Raw genomic sequence first — 1,548 nt, 5'->3', positions numbered from 1 at the left:
CGAGGAGTGTGTCGGGCCTCTGGTGCGGCAGTAGCGGTGAAGCGTGTAGAAAAAGAGGGGCCTGCCTATGCTGTTACTGATCGTCTGGAGGGCTCCAAGGCCCAAGGGGACTATGAATCGGCTTTGAGAGAAATCGCTGTACTGAGGGCTCTGGGGAAGGCACCAAGACGTGTGTGTGCCTTGAGGGAAGTGGCAGAAAGGAAGAGGGTCATCTGGTTGGTCCTCAACTTGGCCCCTGGGGTCCCGATCGGCCGAGCCTTCATGAGCCTGCATGGAGAGTTCATAGGGGGGAAGCGCATCTACTCTGTGAGGCCCACGAGGGTCTTCCAGCGACTCGTGGCGAACGAGGACGACTTCGGCCGCATTTTCATTCAGAAAGTCCTCAGACAAATACTCCGTAGAATGGGAGCAGCACGTACCACTCCAACGGCATCTTCCTCCCCTCAGAGGGCCTGCTTGAGCTCACCGCGTGCGGGTACATACACGGAGACGTCAAGCCGGACAATGTCATGCTGGAGGTCTCACCGACTGGTCCTAGAGTGACGCTCATCGACCTCGGCTCAGCGGTGAGGCCAGGCCTTGAGGATTCCCTGTTGGAGGCGCCGGCCGCTACTCTAGAGTCCGTGAGATGCCTTTGTACTGCCCCTTCCCTTCACACCGTTGTAGGTACATGCCTCCTGAGGCCCTAGATAGGAGTAGGGGGGGCTCCATGGTTGACGCTTGGAAGTTGGATATGTGGGCCCTGGGCGCTATGGTGCTGGAGTGGATCACAATGGCCCCACTATGGCTGTACCGGAGGGACGCCCGACCCGAGTCGACCTCATGACCCTGGCCTAGGTCCTACCATTGTCGAGCGTATCTCCAAGTCTTGGAGGGTCAGTCTAGGGTCGCAGAGGAAGCCTATGTGACATACCCTCAAGGAGGCCTGTTCGCTGTGCCGGGCAAGGACCCATTAAAGATAGCACGGCGGCAGAGGGAAGTGGTAGTGAGGTCCCCTCGAGCCACGTTCTAAGGCTGCGTGCTCAGGTTACGGATCTACATCGTATCATCAATGACCCAAGGCACCCAGGACTGCCCCTCAGAATGTGGCGGTAGTACGTTGGTGGTCTCCTTCTCATCGTCGTCGTACCCTTGGTGCCCCTCAGGCATGGTCCTGCCTTCCTAACGTCCCTATTGGCACTATCCACGGCGGAGCGTCTATCGGCTCGGACAGCTGCTGCCCATCCATTCCTTGCTGACCCCTCCCAACATGGACCATGAAATTTCCAGTAACAATCAAAGGTGTCGTCGTGTTGCCCTTCAGCGGGCAGGACCTGCCTGCTAGGCAGTGCCTAGGTTTGTCTCTGCCCGTTATGAATGGTTACTCGTCGGCCTCGAGCCCTCGACGGCCACGTCCAAAGCTAGCGGCTCGGTAAGTGCACTTTGGTGTTCAAGGGGTAGCCCGGAGGTCGGCTAGACAGGGGCCACCAAGGGGTCACCACTGCCAGTTTCAGTGCCGTTTTGAGTGTCTCTGAATGTCGTGAAGCTGTGGGGAAGGTACGAGGCACC

The 1,548-nt window shown here is 58.5% G+C and overlaps 1 protein-coding gene across 1 annotated transcript in view; it reads right to left on the bottom strand.

Moving 5' to 3' along the window:
* Positions 1 to 1,489: 1,489 nt before the first annotated feature.
* Positions 1,490 to 1,548, bottom strand: part of Pmar_PMAR002707 (cation efflux protein/ zinc transporter, putative) — a gene marked incomplete at both ends in the record, with an annotated part of 375 nt that continues 316 nt past the window's right edge. The window contains one exon of the mRNA XM_002776470.1: positions 1,490 to 1,548. Within this exon, the coding sequence (XP_002776516.1) occupies positions 1,490 to 1,548 (59 nt within the window).

Source organism: Perkinsus marinus, assembly GCF_000006405.1.
Source record: "Perkinsus marinus ATCC 50983 genomic scaffold scf_1104296953356, whole genome shotgun sequence".
Taxonomy (NCBI): domain Eukaryota; phylum Perkinsozoa; order Perkinsida; family Perkinsidae; genus Perkinsus; species Perkinsus marinus.
This window is presented reverse-complemented; position numbering and strand designations above follow the sequence as displayed.